The sequence below is a fragment of the Leucoraja erinacea genome, chromosome 17 (genome assembly GCF_028641065.1).
Source record: "Leucoraja erinacea ecotype New England chromosome 17, Leri_hhj_1, whole genome shotgun sequence".
Classification (NCBI taxonomy): Eukaryota; Metazoa; Chordata; class Chondrichthyes; order Rajiformes; family Rajidae; genus Leucoraja; species Leucoraja erinaceus.
In genome coordinates, this window is record NC_073393.1 from 10862296 (window position 1) to 10883227 (window position 20932).

The 20932-nt window shown below is 38.7% G+C and overlaps 1 protein-coding gene across 2 annotated transcripts in view; it reads left to right on the plus strand.

Moving 5' to 3' along the window:
• edc4 (enhancer of mRNA decapping 4) overlaps window positions 1–20932 on the plus strand; it is a 62714-nt gene that overhangs the window by 7396 nt on the left and 34386 nt on the right. For both annotated transcript variants that reach the window (XM_055648490.1, XM_055648489.1), the window contains exons 3-12: window positions 208–316; window positions 1697–1796; window positions 4681–4867; window positions 7261–7405; window positions 7945–8049; window positions 10086–10195; window positions 12602–12685; window positions 15123–15218; window positions 17573–17672; window positions 19652–19832. In XM_055648490.1, the coding sequence (XP_055504465.1) occupies window positions 208–316; window positions 1697–1796; window positions 4681–4867; window positions 7261–7405; window positions 7945–8049; window positions 10086–10195; window positions 12602–12685; window positions 15123–15218; window positions 17573–17672; window positions 19652–19832 (1217 nt within the window). The remainder of the gene's footprint in view (window positions 1–207; window positions 317–1696; window positions 1797–4680; window positions 4868–7260; window positions 7406–7944; window positions 8050–10085; window positions 10196–12601; window positions 12686–15122; window positions 15219–17572; window positions 17673–19651; window positions 19833–20932) is intronic.

Sequence of the window (20932 nt, forward strand, 5' to 3'; positions counted from 1 at the left end):
CTCATCAAAAATAGAAGGGATGTTCAACACATCATCTGTTATTAACCTCTTGGTTACCATGATCTTCTTATGTGGGTTTGCGTTTTGTTACTTTTCAATTTCCTGTTGAAGAATGAAAGAGTTTGTGGACAAAAATGAAAATCTGTTCTCTAGTCTTAAGAATACCAGGCTCCTCCTCTAATGGTGTGATTGTCTATCTTTTTCCAGATACCTGTCTGGTGATGACAGCTCAAATTGTGTTATATCTGCCAAAGAAGTGGAAATTGTAGCGAGCAATGATTCCAGTGTCAGCAATAAGGCTAGGGGTAGCAACAAGGTAATGCTGACTTTTCTGAAAGAACATTGAATGTTATCTGTTATTTTTATGCATGCAATTTACACATGGATCTTAAACACAATCAAGATTTCTAAAGAATTATTACATTATGGGCATTATTCTTTTGAGTTTGGGAACAAAAATCCTTGAATAAATAAGGTTATGCTGCTTATTGATTGGTTTAAATCCAGTAAACAATTACAGTTTGCTTCCACCCAGCATGTAGATATGATCTTCAATGTGAAATTAAAATTGATTCCTATAATATATCTTGTCAATTAAAACCATATGGCTGTTTTTGCACTATACACAGTCTGGCGTCTATATAATAACTAATAATTGCTGACTAGAAAGATTTATGGTAAAAAGTTAAATATTTACCTTGAAGTCAGATGCCATTCATGGAAAAAGGATGAGTCATAATATTTCAGGTGGATAACATTTCATTAGGACTGGGTAAAGTTGTCGCATTAATAGTGATTATCTGACTGAGTACAAATAAGCCATTTTCCATTACTAGATTCTCTGACATGAGATATAGCAGGTGCTGAACAGGCCAATTAAAATGCTTGGTCACAATGGAAATGCAATTAAATCAAACTATTTGCACGTATTACATATCTACTCTTCACTGCATTTTGGTTCTTTATTATCATCTACGTAATATCTGCTGTGTTTTCCTTTGGCTCTGATCAATCTCTCTAAATCTGGTTTGATTTTATTTTTAGGGCAACTATTTGGCCAAAGTAAAATATGTAAATTAGGATTTGTGTTAATCACTTAAAAATGTAAAGCTTCGTGTTCTTTTAATGGAATATTATTGACATACATTCTTAGTACCTTGGTGTAACAATAGCAAGATATGTATGAGGGGAATAGATCAGGCAAATGCACAGAGTCTTTTACCCAGGGTAGGGGAATCAAAAACAAAAGGTAGCTGTTTAAGGTAATAAGGGCAAGATATAACATGAGCCTGTGTGTGGGGGGGGGCAACTTTTTCACTCAGGGTGGTGGGTACATGAAACAAGCTGCTAGAGGAGTCAGGTACTGTAACTGCATTTAAAATACACTTGGCCAGATACAGGGTAGGATACGTTGTATCATGTAAAGCGGGCAGATGGGACCAGCTTAAAGGGCAAGTTTGGCTGAAGGGCCTGTATCTGCGCTGGATGACTTATGTCTCTAAATATGTACACTTTTTGGGTTTTTGTGCAGGACTGGACAGTGTGTTAGTTTATCTCAGTTGTAAACCTGTCAGTCTGAGTGTCAATGATAGGAAAAATAAGACTGTCAAAATAGTGAGCTGGAAAGATAAGATAGTGATATAAGAGGTTGACATGCTTTTATTCCAGAAAATTAACCAGTGTATTATTCTCTCAGGTAAAAATACAACCTGTTGCAAAATATGAATGGGAGCAGAAATATTACTATGGCAACCTTATTGCTGTGTCTAATCAGTATTTGGCTTATACTATTCGAGGTGAGCATCCTTTATAATTACACATTATAATAATAATAATAATAATATTTATTTATATAGCACTTTTCAACAAAACCAGTATTTGAACCAAAGTGCTTTACAGAGATTGATTAAATTAATTGAACAGATCAATGCAATAAATCCATACAAATCAAAAAAAGAGAAAAAAGAGAAAAAGAAAAAAGACACAGAAACAGTACACTATAGAAATCAACATGAAACGTCCCCCCACAGCAGAATTCACTGTGAGGGAAGGCACCAAAAAAATATCCAGCATCCCCCATAGTCCACCCGAGGTCGGGGCCTATTCTGGCCTCCTCAGCCAGCCCAGTGCCCTCCTGCCGTGAAGCTGGACCATCGGCGTCGGTGAACGTCCATCAGCGGCCAGGACTGAAGCGGCCGCTTCCCCCCCCGAAGACTGCAACGACCAAAGTTCACACCCATCATTTACTGGCGATCTCGGATCCCAGGTCCGCGGTGCTGTCGACGGTCCATAGATTACCGCAAGGCGACCCGGTAAGGCATTGCTCCTTGTAATCCCAGAGATCTACACCGCCGTCGAAGTGCAGTCCCCGCAGGAAACGCCGCTCCAGTGCACTCCAGTTTGACTAGGCCGCACAGAGAGGACGAAGATGCGGTTCGGAGAAAAACCGCATCTCCGACCAGGGAACTGGGGTTAAAATAGTTTCCCCCTTCCCCTCCCCCCACCCACCACAAAAGAAGTCCTTACAACATTTTACGAACAGGACTAAAAATAAAAATAAAAAATGTAGAAAGGACAGCAGGAGGAGCGGCCATACACATTAGCTTTCTTACATACAGTGCCCTCCATAATTTTTGGGATAATGACCCATCGTTTATTTATTTGTCTCTGTACTCCATAATTTGAGATTTGTAATAGAGATTTGTGGTTAAAGTGCACATTGTCAGATTTTAATAAAGGGCATTTTTATACATTTTGGTTTCACCATGTAGAAATTACAGCAGTGTTTATACATAATCCCCCCATTTCAGGGCATCATAATGTTTGGGGCACAGCAATGTCATGTAAATGAAAGTAGTCATGTTTAGTATTTTGTTGCATATCGTTTGCATGCAATGTCTGCTTGAAAATTGTGATTCATGGACATGACCAGTTGCTGAGTCTTCTTTGGTGATGCTCTGCCAGGCCTGTATTGCAGCCATCTTTATCTTATGCTTGTTTTGGGGACTAGTCCCCATTCAGTTTTTCTCTTTAGCATATAAAAGGCATGCTCAATTGGGTTCAGATCAGTTGATTGACTTGGCCACTCAAGAATTGAGCATTTTTTTAGCTTTGAAAAACTGCTTTGCTTTAGCTGTATGTTTGTGATCATTGTCTTGCTGTAGAATGAATTGCCGGCCAATGAGCTTTGAGGCATTTGTTTGAACTTAAGCAGATGGGATGTGCCTATACACTTCAGAATTCATTATGCTACTACCATCAGCATTTGTATCATCAATGACGATAAGTGAGCCAGTACCTTCAGAAGCCATACATTCCCAGACCATAACACCCCCACCACCGTGTTTCACAGATGAGGTGGTATTGCTTTGGATCTTGGGCAGTTCCTTCTCTCCTCCATACTTTGCTCTTGCCATCACACTGACATAAGTTAATCTTCGTCTCATCTGTCCACAAGACCTTGTTCCAGAACTCTGGTTGTTCTTTTAAGGTTTCTTGGCAAACTAACATGGCCATCCTATTTTAGCGTTTAACCAGTGGTTTGCATCTAGCAGTGTAGTCTTTGTATTTCTGTTCATTTAGTCTTTTGCGGGCAGTGGTCATTGACAAATCCACACCTGATCACCTCTGATCTGTCGGACAGGTGTTTGGGGATTTTTCTTTATTATAGAGAAAATTCTTCAGTCGTCAGCTGTGGAGGTCTTCCTTGGTCTGCCAGTCCCTTTGCGATTAGTAAGCTCACCAGTGCTCTCTTTCTTCTTAATTATGTTCCAAACAGTTGATTATGGTAAGCCTAAGGTTTGGCTGATGTCTCTTAACAGTTTTATTCTTGTTTCTCAGTCTCATAATGGCTTCTTTGACTTTCATTGGCACAATTTCGGTCCTCATGAGCAGTAAAAGTTTCCAAAGGTGATGGAAAGACTGGAGGAAAGGCTAGGTGCTGAGAGCTGTGTCCCAAACTTTATGGTGCCCTGAAATGGGGGTTCTCTGTATAAACACTGCTGTATTTTTTACATGGTGAAACCAAAATGGATAAAAATGGCATTTATTAAAATCTGACAATGTGCACTTTAACCACATGTGATTTTTTTTTCTATTACAAATCTCAAATTGTGGAGTACAAAGGCAAATAAATAAATGATGGGTCTTTGTCCCAAACATTATGGAGGGCACTGCATGAATCCTACAGAATCCTAAAGAACTGTATTCCTTCTGAAACATTTAAGAGTTTATTAACTAAAACCTGTTTCCTGCAATAACAAATACATGCACTAAGAAATTTGTTTCAGAAATCTATTTGAAAATTGCATATCGCTGCATCATAACCCGCAAATCATTAATGTAGGTTAAAGTTCACGTCATTGGGCAACCTCTTCATTTTTTAAAGAAGTCGGTGATGGGTTAATTTTAATGTTCTTTGTAATTTGCAAAAATGTGCATTGAGGTAAATGTTGTCAATTGAGAATTGGAGTGGCATTATGATTTATCCAAAAATTAGGTAAATTAGCTTCTAGTTGGATTTATGCACATACATGTAGTTATTTAAAATGTTTGCTTTAAATAATTTAACTCAATGCCTTTCTTAGTTTTATTACAAACTACAGCTTTTAAAATTCGTAGATATTTGATGGATATTTACTTAAATGGAATCTAATACCTTTCTTCTTTTTCTCCTTAAAGGGGTTAGTAGTGTTGGCATGGTACGGGTATTGAGTATTGGTACGGCCGAGCGAACTTTACTCAAGGGATTTACTGGTGGTGTTGCCGATTTGGGTTTTGCACACCTCAACTCCAACCAGCTAGCATGTGTTGATGAGGCAGGCAACCTATTTGTCTGGCAACTGAATGATGAAAATGGGAAAATACAGTATCCTTTTGATTTAAGCTTTCTTAAGAACATTATTGATGTCATTACTTGCAAGGTTTTATACCTCCAAGGAAATCCCATGTGAACAGTTCCCACTGAGACCAATGAGCTGAAGTGGAAAACTCTTATATTTTTCCTAGCCTCTTGATGCACAAATATTTCCATGCCACTATAGCCATCTGAGTTTGGGGCAATCAACTTAATATTAGATACGCATTAACCTGTTTTTCTCTTGCTCTATGTAAACCTGTCAAGTTGTGTAGCACAGTGATACAAGAGACTGAAGATGCTGGAATTTTGTAGCAATAAAAGGAGAGCAGCAGGGGGAACTCAAGGGTCAGGCAGCGTTTTTGTGGAGGGAAATGGTCAGTCAACATTTTGGGTTGAGACAGAACAGTAATAGACTTCCTCTGTGCCCTGCCTTTCAGTGCACCAGCCTCCCACATCCAAAACCTAATTCTCTGATATTTCTGGCACTTTCAGTGGGATCCCATTACTAATCATGTCTTCCCGTCCCCGTAGCTTTCCGCAGTGAACTTTATCTCTACCATTGCTTGGTTTGCTCATCCTTCCCTGCCTACCTTCTCCATTCCCAGGCACTTTCCCCAGAAACGACGAGATGTAACGCCTGTCCCTATACTACCTCTCTAACTTCCATCCAGGGACTTCAGCAGTCCTTCCAGGTGAGACGGAGAGAGGATTACTTGCACCTCCTCCAACCTCATCTAATTGCATTCAGTGTTGTCAATGTGTCTTCCTCGACTTTGGCGAGACCAATTGTAGTCAAGGTTCACCACATTTCACCAAACACTTCTGCTGGAGCTCCCATTTGCAAGCAATTCTAATTCCCCATTCCATTCTCACACTAACTTGTCTGTTCTTTCGCCACCTCCAATGGAATGCCACTACTGGCAACATCTTTCCATCTCCACGCCTTTCTGCTTTCTGCGGAGACCTTTCCCTCCACAACTCCCTGATCAACTCGTCCCTTCCCACCCAAACTACTCCTTTCCCAGGTGCTTTCCCCAGCACCTGCAGCAGATGCAACACCTGTTCCTTTACCTCCCCCCTCGACTCTATTGGACAAGCTAGATGCAGGAAAAATGTTGCCGATGTTGAGGGAGGCCAGAACCAGGGGTCACAGTTTAAGAATAAGGGGTTGGCCATTTAGGACTGAGATGAGGGAAAAAAATGTCGTCCAGGGAATTATGAATCTGTGAAATTCTCTGCCAATTCACTGGATGTTTTCAAGAAAGAGTTTGATTTAGCTTTTCGGGCTAAAGGAATCATAGAAACATAGAAAATATGTGCAGGAGTAGGCCATTCGGCCCTTCAAGCCTGCAACGGGATTCAATATGATTTTGGCTGATCAACCAACTTAGTAACTATTGAATCGGCGGTTATGGGGAAAAAGCTGGAACGGGATACTGATTTTGGACGATCAGCTATGATCATATTGAATGGCGGTGCTGGCTCGATGGGCCGAATGGCTTACTCCTGTACCTCTTTTCTATGTTTCTTGGCCTCTTCCTCTGTAAGAGTGAGGCCACACAAACTGGAAGAAAGCACTTCATATTCTGCTTGAGTAGCCCACAACCCAACCCATGAACATCGAATACCCTAATTTCATGCAACCACTCTGTCCACATCATCTACCTTGCTGCACCCCTCCCCGTTCCCCATGTGGCAAGAAAAGCCATTACATGCAAATTTTGGCACAATTGACAAAAGAGAATCAACCAACTGTATTGCCCTGCTAAACAACCAATGAGTGGTTTTGTATAGCGTCAGAATTGTCAACAATATAATAGGCTAGTCAAAGAGAATGAGTGGTGATAATTGGCATATTTTAAGGTCAATCACCACAATCATGAGGGATAGCATGGCAAGATAATAGTAAAACAGAAAATGCTAGTGATGCAGAACTGATCTGGCAGTATAGAATTAGAAACACTTGGTATCACATCATTGACCTTCATTGCAGCTAGAAATGTGAGATAACAATTTTTGAGAGAGAGAGAGTGAAACAAATTGGCTGATACAAATAAAGGAACGTTAGCAAAAAGTTACGGCTTCTAATTTCTCCAAAGGGCTGTAATACTACACACTGAATACATTATTCTTCAACCTTTAACAATTCATGTTTAGCCTGGTGACATTTTCAGAAGGATAAATGTACCAAAGGATGGATGCTGGCTCATTGAGCCGATAAATCATTACACAATGGAACACAAATGTGTCATGAGTTTCCAATGACAAGGCGCACTTATAAAATTCTGGCCCACGTTTTCAACGCCTATGACATGAATTTAAGGAAATAATTTATTTAATTACTATGAACTATTCTGTTAAATAGTCCTGTGATTAAGATTATTCCTATACTAAATGTTCAGGGAAAAAATTGTAGTGCACATAAAGAGACCCAATGGAACACCTTTAAATGCAAACAGGAGAATCATCTGGTGCCCCTATATTCCAGAGGAAAATGAAGAAAATGATGAAGGAAGCCAAACACTTGCTGTTTTACATGAAGATAGGGTAAGATGGATGGGAATATTTTAAAATCTGTAACAGTTCATCAAAATACACATGCCTGTTTATGCTCACAGGTAATGTGTAGTTTGGATTGTAAATAATAATCCTGTTAAAATGTCGGATTTGCTTTCTTGATTGTCTGTTTTATTTAAACTTTGGTATTTTAGACTTTATCTTTTTACCAAGGAAGAACGTGAGGCTTCCTGATAATATAACAAATAGGATACACTATTTCTCATTGTTCTGCCTTTCTCTTTGTTTGGCATCTTATTCATTTATTCCATGAGTCACTAGGAAATCATTTATTATTGCTGGAGAGAAGGAATGGGTGACGTTTCAGTGAAGAAGGGTCTCGACCCAAAATGTCACCCATTCCTTCTCTCCAGAGATGCTGCCTGTCCCACTGAGCATTTTGTGCCTACCTTCGATTTAAACCTGCATCTGCAGCTCTTTCCTACACAGATTATTATTGCTGCTTGATGAGTAGATGCATTCTTGTTTCTTTGAGGTTTTAAATATTTTATACTTATGACTTGATGCAGGCTGAGGTCTGGGATCTGGATATTCTAAGAAGCAGCAATAATACCTGGCCTGTTGAGGCCACAGATATGAAGGAAGGCTTTATCATTGTGAAGGGGCACACGGCGGTAAGTAGAAAATTAAATGAAAGTAACAAACAATAATTTGAACCTGTGTGCAACTATTTATTCCGCATTCAAATGTTTCAAACAATATTAACTGCAAAAGTAAAATCAGCATTAATTAAAAGCACTGAAATAAAACCATAAGTATTTTAATTAGAAACATCAATTCTATATATTTTAAAAAATCAACTCTGCCTCATATTTTCTTATTAATGTTTTTCTATTCGCATGAGCACGAGAAAATGGGGTGCAGAGAGTTTGTTTATTTTTAAATGTATAGAGTTGGTTATTCTAATTTAAATGTTTATTATGTTATTTTAGTGCTTTTAATTAATGATTTTACTTTTGGGGTTAATCCTTTGTTTGAAAGATGATAAAACTTACCCTGCAAAGTTTCAGGAAATGTCTCTGAATGTTGTTTATAGATATCACTGGATATATGATCAACAATAGGTCTAGCTTGATAGACATTTGGCATAGATATCAAACTGCATTTATACAATTAATTTAGAAACATTCAAGCAGTTTAAAACTCCAAAGACACTTCAGACACAAAAGCTTGTAAAAATAAACTTTTAAAGAGTACTTTAAGAGAATGGATGAAGTTTGGAAAGAGAACCCAGTAATAACTCCAGTAAAATTCTGTGATCTAACATGCAATATTCCCTTGGTGGACATTTCGTATTAAATCCCCGTGGTTCAGAACTTGCCTGGTTCTTTCTCGAGTGGGTTACTTGGTGGCAAATCAAACATAAGTGGGGAATTCCATTCCAAAAGAGACAATCATTTCTGATATTTTTTCCTGAGGGAGTTGACTTTTTCTTACGTAGTTCCTTGTGATCGAGGATAACTTGCTTCCACTTCAACTCTGAGGAGTACAGGATTACTGCATGAATTTCTTTCATGTGGCGTGGCTGTTGCACAAAAACTACCACATCAGCTTGAGCGGGACACCAGGAATGATTTTCAATTTTTTCCTGAGGCCCATACCCTAGAATCATTTATGACATTTTTGCATCTCATCTTAAAAGTCATACTGCTAACACTATGGCACTCCTTCTGTCCTCCACCGGAAGAGACGCATTTTCAATGCAAGAGGTTGCTGCCTTTCAAGACATTAAACGGGATTTGTTTGCCATCTGCGTCCCTGGTGCTAAAGAACACTTGCACTGGTCACATTTATCACCCGACTAAAAAACTGCCATTGGTGCATTAAAAGTTAGGGGAAAGTGTTGTGAGGAAAATCAGCTGTCAAGTTGCAGCGACAACACTTGGAACGTGCTTTAATGGCTGAATAACACATTTTATTTGTGCCATTTCCTTAAAGTTTACCCCTTCAAGCGTGCACTCTTCTGATAAAAGCCCTTTATTTTAACTGAGTAACAAAGACCAAACATTTACAATTTGGGCATGCTTTTTCTCCCGGTCTCCGGTTTTGAGGCATGGCAATTTCTGGACAGTATACAGACCTGGAATTATATACTTTTTTCTGCTTTCTGATTAGCAAGTTTGTTTCTTAAACAACTATTGCTTTGGTGTTCTGATTATCTATATTGAAAAATGGGCGGTTTTGAGGACCCAGTTTTCATAAATAACCTGGTACTATGGCTTATGCATGAATGATTAATTGTGCTATTTGAAGTCTTTGATTTAATATGGTAGATAATAATATGGTAGATAATAATGTTTGCTTTTTGTTATTGATATTTGCCCGGAAAGCAAGAATTAAAGATGATAATTGTCTAGTTTTGTTTCTTGCAGTACTTCAAAAATCTTTTCACCCTCCTTATTACCACCGTTTGTTCATGAACTCCTGAGTTTTATATGGTTGCTGTCTTTTTTTAAATTGCACATGTCTTAAGCAGGATTGGTTACAGACAGAATGGTGATTTTAATAAAGATCAGGTTGATTGGCTTATCATGCAGTTTAATTGTGTGTCAATTGTTCAAAAGGATATAAAAGCTTCGGAGTATACAAAGATTTTAAGTGAATGTAATCTGGGTGTTCAACTTTTTCTACTTGGCCTATTTATTTCCAGAGGATCAGTGAAGGTGCATTATCGCCAGATGGAACAGTCCTTGCAACTGCAAGTCATGATGGATATGTAAAGTTTTGGCAGATCTACATAGAGGGGCAAGATCAGCCAAGGTACAGAGATATATATGTATATAACCTTGTTTAAAACTGACAATCAGATTGCTTATTCAGATTGTGTGCTTGTCTTAATAGAAATCCAGGGCAAATGCAAAATTTAAAATCTAAATAAAGTTGTACTAAAGGTTGTCCAACCATAGAAAGTGACATCACAGGTGGAGGAGGAGAATTTTGGTTGGCTGGTCTACTTCAGTCAGGGTATTGCGTTTGGAAATTGGGTTGTTATATTGCAATTGTAAAAGGTGTTGGTGAAGCCATACACGGAGTGTTGTGTTCTGTTTTGGTCACCCTGCTATAGAAATGATGCTATTAAGCTGGAAAGAGTGCAGAAAGGATTTATGAAGATGTTGCCAGGACTTGAGGGATTGAGTTAAAGGGAGATGTAGGGCAGACAAAATCTTTACTCCTTGCAGTACAAGTGACTGGTGGGTAATCATATAAACATCTATCAGCTCATCTATTTCCTCCCCTCCCTTGGGAATCAGGAAGTGGAGGGCAGAGGTTTAAGGTGAGAGAGTGAGGATTTAATAAGAACCAGCTAGTTAATGCAAATATGCTCATCCCCGCACCTCTCTTGGAATTTTTTTCAGTGTAAAGTACTTTTGTTCCCATGGCTCTTTCAATACTTTGTAATTAAGTTCTGTTTCAGAATGTGGTTTCTGAGTTTACAACATTTTATAAACATTAACTTTATTAAATGATTTTAAAAATAGAAAAGGGGGGGGGGGACCTCAGCCGATTAGGCAGCATCAGCAGATTTAGGGACAGTTTCTTTCCAGCTGTTAGCAGGCAACTGAATCATCCTACCACAAACAGAGCAGTGCTGAACTGCTATCTACCTCTATAATGTCCCTCGAACTATCCTTGACTGGACTTTGCACTAACTGTCATTCCCTTATCATGTGTCTATCTATACATTGTAAATGGATTGATTGTAATCATGTTTAAGAAAGAACTGCAGATGCTGGAAAAATCAAAGGTAGACAAAAATGCTGGAGAAACTCAGCGGGTGAGGCAGCATCTATGGAGAGAAGGAATAGGCGATGTTTAGGATCAAGACGCTTCTTCATTGACTTTCTGCTGACTGGTTAGCATGCAACAACAATCTTTTCACTGTAATTCGGTACACGTGACAATAAACTAAACTGAATCTGCAAAAAGAGAACTATTGAAAGTTTTGGGTCTAGTCAGAACCAGAAAAGGCAGACAAGCTACCTGACCCACTAAGTTACTCCAGCACTTTGTGTTTTGTTCAAGAGAAAGATTTAAATCTGTTTTCAGTGGGAAAAGAGGTCAGTGGAATGCAGTGGGAAATTTACTGATTATAGTGAACATCCGTGATGTGGGGAGTGAGGGTTGAAATGGCTTAACGGTGGCTGTTACCAACAGTTCGAGTTTCTTGATCTGTGTGAGGATAAAATTCTGAGACCTGCTCAGCAGATAGGACTTGTGCGAGTTGGATAAGAGACAAAAATAACCAAATTGATCCTTTGGCATGCTTGAGAAATAGAGAAAAGGTTAGTCTAGGTGGCAGCAAAAGGCGGAAAGGACGGGAAGGACATGGGTCCTAACACAGAATTTCTCTGATAGGGTGAAGTCATGTGGCAGGTAGTTTCAGATTAAACTGGTACGGCAGGGTAATTTATTGCCAATGTGTTTCTTACGTTTCCACTTACTGGTGTGATGAAATTCATTTCTGGTATATATTTGAAATCGTAGATCAATAAGAATTGTCCTTTTAATTTCAGGCAATTCTGCTACAGAGCAATAGTCTGTTCCTAAGAAACTTGCGTCATAGAAAATGACGTCAAAAACAATCGTGTCAATAGGAAAAGTTGCGTTGGGCCTAGAGTGTTTCAGGCTCACTATGACAATGTTATTTTTATTGCAGGATTTTCAAATATATATCTTTTAAATCGCTATATGTTTAATTTTGTTGCTCAAACTAAAAATACCTAAATGCTGCATGTTATGCAGTTTAATAAAGGTTCATTGCACAAGCGGTTGCTTGCCAATTACAATGGCTTCCCACCGTGAAGCTAGCAGCTGTGTTCTTAAGAGGCAATGTTATCTGATTATGACAATATGCAGGTTTTTCTTCCAACACTTTTTTCCCCCAAGACAAGTATTTTTTTTCTGCTTGGCAATTTCCATAGCAACTTTTAATTTGTTCTCCAGTTCCCAATTGTAATTGTGTTATAACTAATTCAGCGTGTATAGCGTTAGTGTTCCATAATTCCCCAATCGCATTATATCCAGTTTGTGCTATGGAGACTTGAGTTGTAGCAGAACTACTTCTGTACTTATTATTCCATTATATGATAACAAATAAAGCTTTGATATCTGAAATGTGTTTGTTCTCTAATGCGCTTCCTAATTATTTTCTGTGGGACTTTTCAGGTGTCTTCATGAATGGCAGCCCCATGATGGTAGGCCATTATCATGCCTTCTCTTTTGTGACAATCACATAAAGCAGGATCCAGAGTAAGTTTGTACTTGAGTATTGTATCCATTGGTGCTTGCGTCTATTTGATGGGCACTTTTCCATGCCGTGTACTTGCTTGAGTATATGGAAATATTCTGCATGAACCTATAATTTTACTTTGAAGAAGATGGGCTTAAAGATTAATCTTGCAAACCCACTGTGCTTTGAGGTGACAAATGACAAATTTCAAAGCAGTTCCTTTTGTTTTTGCTTGTACTCAGACCTGCTTTGAAATGACAGAGGGTCAAATATTCTTGACTGCCTATTTCAACTATTCTCCCATGCCCCAGCACTTTGCAAGATAGAAATGCGGTATGATTTTTGTGAATCAAAGGACGAGTTAAGTGTCTGTGGAAGATTTTGGATAAAGTATTGCAAAGTTATTTTGGGATTCTTTTATTTTCTCTTCTCATTTCCCATTTCTAGATCTTGGACCATGAAGTTCTTTGACACAGTCCGTTAAACCCTCGTCTTGGCCTAAGTGATCTCCTGGTTGCCAAACACTTTAACTCCCCTTCCTATTCCCATACTGATCTTTCTGTCTTGGGCCTCCTCCACTGTCAGAGTGAGGCCAAATGCAAATTAGAGGAAACGTCTCATATTTCACTTGGGCAGATTTTTCTAACTTCAAGTAACCCTGGCATTCCCCCCTCTCGCTGTCCATCCCCCTCCCTAGTCGTTGCTCTAGTTTCACTGTCCTGGTGAGTTTCATTCACTGTGTAATCATCTGCCCCACAGCCAACAATGGACCATCCTCTACCTTTCCCTGATCATCGTTGCTTTTTACATATTTAATTTGTTTGTTTTATGTGCCGTCTATATCTCTCGTTTCCCTTTCTCCCGAGTCTCAGTCTGAAGAAGGGTCTCTATCCAAAATATCACCTATTCCTTTTCTCCAGAGATGCTGCCTGACCCGCTGAATTAATCCAGCTTTTTGTGGCTACCTTAGGCAGTGTTAGAAAGCAGGTGAAGTGTGTTCCTGCATTACCCCGCTTCCCTGCAACCCTCCACTGGAGAAGAGTGGCATTTGCACAGCTCACTCCTTTGGAAATGTGGATGAGATTGGGAGTTGCAATGAGGGCAATCCAGGGTATGGACATGGGTTCTTTCATTCAGTGTGGGAGCTCCACTGAATTATTATTGAAACAAATGTCAAATCAGTTTATATTTCTTTACATAAAAAAAAAAGATTAAGCAAGAACTACAGAAGAGGACAATAAATATTCTGCTTTGGAGTAGTTTCTAATTAAATATTTGTAAGATTTTTAAGAACAAACATTGCTTGCAATTTAGAATTGCAATGAAAACTGCAACAAATAAGAAATTTGTTATTCTACTGTCCGCACATATTACAACTAAACACTTGTATAATGAAGGTTGAGCTACAAAAATTAGGAAATGTTTGTGGGAAATGATGAAGGAAGAATGTTTTTTTTTAAAGTAAGCCCAGATTTGTAGTAAAAAGTGAAGGAATCATTTGGGCTTCCCTGAAATGGTCTGTATTGGATAATGTACTAATTAGACTAATATCCAGGTTCCATGATTCTTTTTTTCATGTGATATTTAGTAAGGGCTTATGAATTAAGTTGGGATAGGCTGAAATCTTCAGTATGATTGTATGGAGGGTGTTATTTAAAATTTCCGTACTCTATTTGCTTCTGGAAGGCCATGTTCCATTTTTTTTTCCTCCGGTGCTATCTGAAATGGCAATATATAATTTGAGAAATATATACTGAGTTGGATGATCAGCCATGATCATATTGAAAGGCGGTGCAGGCTCGAAGGGCCGAATGGCCTACTCCTGCGTCTATTGACTATGAGAATAACTGGCAGGTGAGAAAGAAAGAGCAGAACTGATACAATAAACATTGATGTTCACAGGTGAAAATCTTTGGCCGAAGAACTATGTTAAGTTGGTGCCTTAAGCAGTTTTGGGATTTTCTTTCTCCCTCCTCAAAGTATTACATTTATTTTGTTACATGGTTACTCCAAAGCAAACCTAAGAATGTATTTATTTAAAAAAAATAAAAACAGAACATCAAGTTATTTGAAAAATGAATAGTTGGGTGCTGAGTCCTCCAAAATATTCCAAATGGAATTTAAACTGGAGGTGGACCATTTTGTTGTACCATTTCTACTTTCCTACTAAGATTAAGAAGTCTGCGGGATAGTTTGTTTTGATGTAAAACGGAATGAAAAGACTAAGAATAGATTACTACTTAACCTCTTGATTAAAACTTTAAAAAAAAAAGTCACATTACAGACAAATTGGTTTGCTCCAAATTGCTTTGTTGCTGCAAAGTGTTTTGGTCTGTTTTTGGGTCGGAAAAGGCACTGTATTTCCAGCTCTACTTTTCACTTTATTTATGATGGTGACATCTAATTCTGGTTTGGTCTCCTGCAAATGACTGTTATTTCCCTTAATCTGTTCTACAGAGTCCCTTTCTGGCGTTTCTTGATCACTGGAGCAGATCAGAACAGGGAGCTGAAGATGTGGTGTACAGTGTCATGGACTTGTTTACAAACCATCAGGTACAAATTAAAATAGAACAGTTGAAAGGCTGCTAATATGTTAATTATCAGTGTCCAGTCCAAATTGTTAATGCTGACATGACCCGATTGCTAAATTAAGAAATTTGTGAATACATCATATCTTAAATGTCATGAAGTTTTTATTTCATTTGATAAAAGTATTTATTGGATGCAGTTTAATAAGATGCTGTAACCAAAATGGTGAAAGTTTCCAGTTTGAGCTAGGATGTTATTGTCAAAGCACTGGAATGCTGTAATTGTCAGTGTCATGAAACATTGATGATCAGACTTGCTTTGTATTCAGGATTGTTTCTCATTGCACTTTTTGATCCTGCTTCAAGGGGGGGGGGGGGGGGGGGGGGGGGGGAGGCCTGCTGCCACGTGCTGCAGTTGCTGGTTTAAACCAGAGATGCTGCCCGTCCCGCTGAGTTACTCCAGCATTTGTGTCTACCTTTGGTTTAAACCAGCATCTGCAGTTTCTTCATACACAGTAGATAGGAATTCAGTCAACTTTTGTAGCTTTGCCAGCGCCAAAACGTGGCGACACTCGAGTATTGCCTAGGTGAGATCGACTACATAATGTTACCGGGTTTTATGACAAACAAATCATTTCACTGTACATAGTAGGCACATGTGACAATAAAGTATCTTTGAATTGCTAGTTTTTAATTTTTCAGTTTAGAAATTAGGACAGATGGTCAGGCATATGGGTTGCTTTCCTCTACTAGCAAAGATGTGGAATATAAGGTTATCCTGAAGCCCTGAAATGCGAGTTTGAAATGCTGAAAAGTGGGATCAGGCTGGGTAACATATTTTCAACTTAAATGATGTGATGTGCCAAATGACCTTTTATTTTTTTTTATATAGTTCTAAGGGAAATTCTGTGGACCAGATTGTTTAATAAAAAATATGTTGCTGCATTCTACGTCAACAATAATACCTGGATGCGTTTCTTAATTTTTGTTTTGGAAAAATTTAACTCATAACATAGAAACATAGAGAAAAAAAAAGGCCTTTCGAGCCAGCACCACCTTTCAATATGATCATGGCTGATCACCCAAAATCAGTACCCCGTTCCTGCTTTCTCCCCATATCCCTTGATTCAGTTTGCTCTAAGAGCTATATCTAACTCTCTTTTGAATACATCCAGTGAATTCACCTCCACTGCCTTCCGTGGCAGAGATTTCCACAGATTCACAACCCTCTGGGGGAAAAAAGTTTTTCCTCATCTTAGTATTAAATACCCCTTATTCTTCAACTGTGACCCCGGGTTCTGGAATTTCCCAACATCGGGAACATTTTTCCTGCCTCTAATGTCCAATCCCGTAAGAATTTTATATGTTTCTATAAGATTGCCTCTCATCCTTCTAAATTCCAGTGAATGTAAGCCCAGCCGCTATGAAGGTCAACATGCCATTTGCTTTCTTCACTGCCTGCTGTACCTGCATGCTTACTTTCAGTGACTGATGTACAAGGACACCCAGGTCTCATAGCACCCCCCTTTTGCTAATCTGACACCATTCAGATAATCCGCCTTCTTGTTCTTGCCACCAAAGAGGACATGACTTCAGAATTAAGGGACAGAAGTTTAGGGGTAACACAAGGGGGAACTTCTTTACTCAGAGAGTGGTAGCGGTGTGGAATGAGCTTCCAGTGGAAGTGGTGGAGGCAGGTTCGTTGGTATCATTTAAAAATAAATTGGATAGGCATATGGATGAGAAGGGAATGGAGGGTTATGGTATGAGTGCAGGCAGGTGGGACTAAGGGAAAAAAGTTGGTCAGCACAGACTTGTAGAGCCGAGATGGCCTGTTTCCGTGCTGTAATTGTTATATGGTTATATGGTTAAAGTGGATAACCTCACATTTATCCATATTATACTGCATCTGCCCACTCACCAAACCTATCCAAGCCTCAAAGCATCCTCTCGCAGCTCACACGGCCACCCAGTCTTGTGTCATCTGCAAACTTAGAGATTTTACATTTAATAACAATATAACATATAACTATATAACAATAAATAAGCCAGGCTTTCTCCCTTTTATGAACAGTGTCCAATGTGTTATCAACAAATCTCACCTTGGCATTAATGGTCCCAGGTTATATCACACATTCCTAAATTTCCACTTGATCTTTTGACCCCCCCCAACCCTGGTTAGTTGTTAATACAATGCACAGTTTTATCACTCTTTCTGTTTAAGATTAGTCTTGAAGTATATTTTCCTCACTCTTTTTTCCTTTCTTTAAGTTGATATTTTTATGACAATTTGGGAAAACATGCAACCAAATTATGTAATAATTGATGAAAAATTGGATCACATTGACATTTTCTTCATTTTTTTATTTTATGCTTTAGGTTTAAGCCTGACTCTTTCAATACCAATGTGCAGCCAAGTCTGAAAGCCAGCTTGGATCTGTCTGCAGAATACTTAATCCTCAGTGATGTACAGAGAAAAGTGAGTTTCTACAGACCTCTTGTAATGACTGCATGAATCCCATTGCAATAAACTTTAATAACAGTTATTCACGCTCAATTTAAGATATAGGACGTTCAAGCAAATGTGCATGTTTTATTGTCAAACCATATTTGACCTTGTTCTCACTGGTTCTCCAAAATAGAGGATGGCAGTCTTCATGGAATCAAACGTGTATTGGATAAAAGATGCAAATAAACACATCTGACTTGGCACATTAATTACATGGATAATGTACTGCCTTGGTGCCTTACACAGCTGAATAAAGGAACAAATTTATCTCAGCATTCCCGAGGCTTTTTTAAAAATAAAAATCTATTTTAAATGTTTTTGAATTGCCTCGGCTTTATTTTTTTAACATTAAATGGTTTTTTTTAATGGTTCTATTTTTAACAGGTCCCATGTGAGTGCAAGTGTTTAGAGATGTCAGGGAAACTATCAGACATTCAAAACAGTTAGCCTGGAACCTTGCAGTTCAGAGTCATGGAGTCATACAGAGTGGAAACATACCCTTAGGCCCAACTTGCTCAAGCCGACCGACATGTCCCCATCTACACCACACTACTCCCACCTGCCTGCATTTGGCTAATTACCCTCTAAATCCATCCTATCCATGTACCTGTCCAAATGTCTTTTAAACTTTGTGATAGTACCTGCCTGAACTACCACCTCCGGCAGTTCGTTCCATTTTTCTACCACCCTGTGTGGTTTTTTTTTTAAAGTTGCCCCACGGGTTCCTATTAAATCTTCCCTCCTATATCTAAATAATGCTCCATGGATCATGGTTGGAGGACAGTAATCCCAGACGCACTGGTATTTTTCTGCTTACCTTGATGTTTAAAAGAGGAAATGTGGTTTTCTCTCCAAACCTCCAACTAAAGCCAGCTGCTTCTGAAAGCAAACTCAGCTTTTTTGCTTGAAATTCCCCAAAAAAGATGAATCTGTGACCAGATTTATGATTATGGTAATGACCATTTTATCGAGATGTCTGGCAAATTCATCAAGATGTCTTGCATTAGTAGGTTAACACTACCTTTTGGCACATACGAGGAATGCTGATCCCTCTCTTTCATTCCAATCTCCTGCTCATGGGTTGCCAGCCCGCATCGAATCTGGTGGTACATATTCTGAATAAACCTCATGAACCCGAGTTATGCCACAAACCATACTTTTATATGTCACTAAAAATCTTCCACCTACATTTTGTTTTTCTCTATCTTGCCTCTATTACACTTCTGTTGAAATACAGGAATATCCAGTCTTTCTTGTTCATTTATTTAAAAGATGTAATTGAGGAAATTATAGGTCAGTGAACTGCTGTTCTATGATGTTTTCCTCATTGATTTCCAAAGAAGTTCCTGTTTCGATTTGTCTTGATATATATTTCACCAATATACTGTTTATTAGCAAATCCAACTCTCATTGTCCATTGTTGGTTTCTGTTAGATCAATTGGTCTCCCACAGTAACAACATCTAAATTATTTACAAACCCCCTTGAAGCTTTGATCCCTTGTAACATCTAAAACCTTAACAACTGTGCTTGCTGGAATGAGCCCTCAGTCCTTCCAATATAATCCTCCATTTTGTCTGAATAATGTCCTGATCTGAGACATTGTCTCTTTCCTCCACAGATGCTGTTGAGTTCCTCCAGCACTTTGTGTTATGGTCACGATTCCAACAATTGCTGTTTTTATAATCACTCTGCAGCCCTCCTTTGTATTTGTTTCTTTGGCACTCTCTATAAAACTATTTGCCTTTTTAAAAACTTGCTTTTTGTTTCCAGTTAAACTATTCGTATTTGTTGTTGCTCCTCTATTTTTGAGCTCCTTGAATGTTTTTTGCCTATTTTGGATCCAAATGGGTGTTAATGAGTATAGGTTTCCTTAATATATTTTTGATATACTAAGTTCCTTATGCCATGCTGTTCAACTCGTATTCAATTGTTATTTAATTGCTGTAGGTGTTGTACGTGATGGAGCTACATCAGAACCAGGATGATGGCAAAGCCCACTTTGTCTCCATATCCGAGTTTTTGCTTACCCACCCAGTGCTCAGTTTCGGCATTCAGGATGTCAGCAGATGTCGGCCCAGGCACACAGAGGTTCTACCCGCTGAGGAAGACAGTGAAACTTTAAGTACAGGTCAGCCAACAATTAATGGCATATTGTACAATGCATTTTCTTTTTGAGTCATGTTCTGTTTTGTTTAGAGATACAATGTGGTAACAGGCCTTTCGGCCCACCGAGTCCGCGCCGACTAGCGATCCCCGAACAATAACACTATCCTATATGCTTGGGACAGTGCAACTTTGCAACTTTACCAAGCCAATTAACCTACAAACCTGTACATGTTTGGAGTGTGGGAGGAGCTCCCAGAAAAACCCCACGCAGGTCACCGGGAGAACGTACAAACTCTGTACAGACTGCACCCATAGTTAGGATCAAACCCGGGTCTCTGGCGCTTTAAGGCAGCAACTCTACCGCTGCACCACCATGTTGCCCCCTAATGTATTATCAGTAATATAAAAAAAAACAGCTGATGGTTGGATTGGGATGTATTTCAGCTTCAAATTTTTGATCAGTCTAAATTTTACTCTTCAATGTGTACAAATCTTTTCCTGAAAAGGCTGCCACCTTGATGTTTGAATGTGCTTAGAAAATCATACCTCAGTATTAATGAATCAATCAGTGGTTCTCACCAAAGTTGTGAAATTACTCAAATCTACTGAATGAAAAATAATTTTATTCATGTAAATGCCACTCAAAAGATATAGAGATAGTGGGGACTGACAAGTTGAAGAAGATGAAGGGTCGTGTTGAATGGCAAAGCAGGTTTCAGAGAGTCTATTTGTTTGTATTTGTTTTTGTTATGTCAAAGTGGATGCATGATCAGAAACGCTTTAGCAAAATCTTCCTTGGCCATTTTTGAATGTTTGCAAGTTCCGAGCACTGCTATGCTGTTACGAGCTGCTGCCATTCACCCATCATTGTAGATTTTATAAAATTGACCTTTTCTATTAAAAATAAAATCTGTGATATTATAGTTTGGGACTTCAGTGATTTTCTTTTACGTGTCTGATACATTACAGATTTTTTCACTCTACTGACCTGGCTTTTTTAATATTAGTTGATCTGAGTTTTGCTTCACTTCTGTTTGATGTATTTGCCAAAGCAATAACTATGGTATATGGGCAAATAATGCCTCGAGCATTGTTTTTTTCCAAATTTAAAATCTGGGTTTA